General features: G+C 34.2%; 1 protein-coding gene across 1 annotated transcript; it reads left to right on the plus strand.

The window, feature by feature from the left end:
• Positions 1-752: 752 nt before the first annotated feature.
• On the plus strand, positions 753-1,274 carry LOC145800360 (protein NRT1/ PTR FAMILY 5.5-like). Its single transcript, XM_082890019.1, has one exon. The coding sequence runs from the start codon at positions 753-755 to the stop codon at positions 1,272-1,274; it is 522 nt and encodes a 173-aa protein (XP_082746145.1).
• Positions 1,275-2,765: the final 1,491 nt, after the last annotated feature.

The raw sequence follows: 2,765 nt of genomic DNA on the forward strand, positions 1-2,765 counted from the left end.
TACAATAACTATCAAATGACATAAAAAATATATTATTATATTAGAGTTTGTGTTTGTGAAAGAGATATGAGTTATATATAATAAAATATTTTTATATCACGTGGTTGTTAATGTGTCATTTTCTATTTAATGTTGAATATAAATTATCTTCAAGGTAAATTGAAAAAAATTTGAAACATGAAAAGTCAAAATAAAAAAATGATCAAACATAAAGGGCAAAGTGTAAATTACCCCTTTCCTTTTCTATCTTAATCTTTTGTCATTGAACTTCAGAAAAGAACAACAACTTCAAAATTGCTAATTCATCAAATTTGTATACTGACTTTTTTTTTTTTATTTATTGGAAAGGCACTAAATTCTTGATGAATTGTCTTCATGATTTTGGACCAGGTGCTTAGACAAGGCAGCGATCATATTGGCAAACAAAACACTAGAAGAACAAGAGAAAACCGGATGGAGACTCTGCAGAGTCACAGAAGTTGAAGAAACCAAAATTGGCATTCGAATAATCCCAATGTGGCTAACTTTCATCGCCTGCGGTATAATACCTTCCATCGGAAAAACCTTCTTTCTTGAGCAAGCAAACCACATGAACCGCAAGCTCGGACGTTTAAACCTCCCTCTCCCAATCCTCCTAATGTTCTACGACTTTCCAAAATCTCAATTCGCCAAATTGTACTTTACATTAAGGAAAAACCGCAGCAAAGCAGGACTCAAAACACTACGCTCCCCCAATTGGCATTGCAGCATCAATGAAATTCACGATCCTAACTTGCATTACTGCTGCAAGCGTGGAAACGCGAAGGCTAAGTGTGATTAGAAAACACGGTTTACTCGACAAGCCTGATGAGAAAATCCCAATGAGCATGTTTTGGTTGCTTCCACAGTTTTTACTCCTTGGGCCGCTTGATGGGGTTGCTGAGAATGGGATTATGAGTTTTTTCAAAGATCAGGGTCCACCATCGATGAGGGACTATTTCGTGTTATTCACAAGGGGAGTGATTGGATTGGGAATGATGGGTAATGTCGTTTTTGTATTTGTGGTGGGAAAGGTGAAGCCAAGTTGGTTAAAGGATACATTGAATATGAGTCGATTGGACAAGTACTACTGGACACTGGCAGTGTTGAGTGCTGTGAATCTTGTGATGTATGTTTTGGTAGCAACATGGTTTTCGTATAGGGGATGTGCAGACGATGATGGCGAGGAAGCACCTGAAGTTGAAGGAGCTGTGACGCCGTATGATGAAAATAAGCAGGGTTGCTGCTGCTGTTAGTTTTTTTTTTTTTTTTGGCCAATTTAGTGGCTTTTTTTACACAAATAGATCACAGATTTGGAGACAACCCACTCGCATGAGGTGAGTCTCAAAATCTATGTAAGAAGGTTGTGTCAGATTTTTTTTTTAAAGTGTTGGTGTTAGTAGAAGAACTGTTCTTACATTTTGCACCCAATTTTTTCATTGTGTATGTAATTGATATTATACTAAAGAGAGGAATGAAAAGAAAAGAGAAAACTCTCGAATTTAATTCAATAATCAATGAATAGTACAAACTCCTTTATATAAAAGAGAAGATAAGTATATATAGATAATATACTGTATTACACAGATAAGGCATATCTATATATAGAATATGTTATAGAATATTGGGGAAATGATATGGTCATAGGGATATCTTATAGAAATTGTGAAAAAAATCATAGAAGGAAGTATAAATTTTTACATATACCACAGTGAAACTCATATTTTTTGTGTTTTGAGAAACTGCAAAATCAATTTAAGTGGAAGTAGAATCATGAAAACCAATTCATTTTCCAGGGCAAAAATAATAAAAATCTCATACTTGCATCCAATTTTACACATTATTTAGTAAAGGGCAGGATTTTCTTTGTATTTGAATCTAAATGCTAGAATTGCGGGGAATGATGCCCCAAAATTAGATATTCTAACGGGTCGAGCTGAATGAGCTTATGGATATTCGAGCTCATCTATTAAGATTAGTCAAGCTCGTCTTCTCAAATATATTTGAAAAACTTGAGTCCTATTTGACTCAACTCAATTGAGTCAATTATTGAAGAATTTTTTTTTTAAAATTAATTTGCTTATTGAAAATAAAGAGAAAATTATAAGTAAAATATAAATTAAAAAATTCATATATTATTAATAAATTTCATAAATTAAATATATAAATTTACACGAAAGACAATTGCAAAAATAACATATAATAATAAAATGGGCATGGCTTCTGTCCAGTCCGATTAACCGTGCTGTTGGGCCCGTGGGGGCCTACCACGGGTCCCGTTTTAATAATCTGAACCGTTTAATGTGTAAAACTCGTCAAGTACTATATATTCATAAAAAATCACGTTAATCGGATATCTATAGCTGTGTGATCAAATCCGTTTTGTATAAAAAAAAATGGACGGTGAATAAATTAACGGTTGACAAAAATCTATTTTGATCACATAGCTATCGATATCCGATCAATGTGATTTTTTATGGACATATAGTACTCGACGAGTTCTACACATTCAACGGTTCAGATTATCAAAACGGGACCCGGGATGGGCCTCCACAGACCCAACAGTATGGTCCAATCCAATTAAGAACCGGACAGAAGCCATTCCGTAATAGGTCTTAACTGTGGACCTCTCAACCGTTTGCAAATACCCGAGACTCATCAAAATTTACACAAACACCCAAATTAAAATCTTAATTTTTGGTCGATTTTTGGTAAGTTTTGAAAAACTTTACAGTGATACCAACCAA

The sequence above is a fragment of the Camellia sinensis genome, chromosome 10 (genome assembly GCF_055761805.1).
Source record: "Camellia sinensis isolate YWXY chromosome 10, ASM5576180v1, whole genome shotgun sequence".
NCBI classification, from domain to species: Eukaryota; Viridiplantae; Streptophyta; class Magnoliopsida; order Ericales; family Theaceae; genus Camellia; species Camellia sinensis.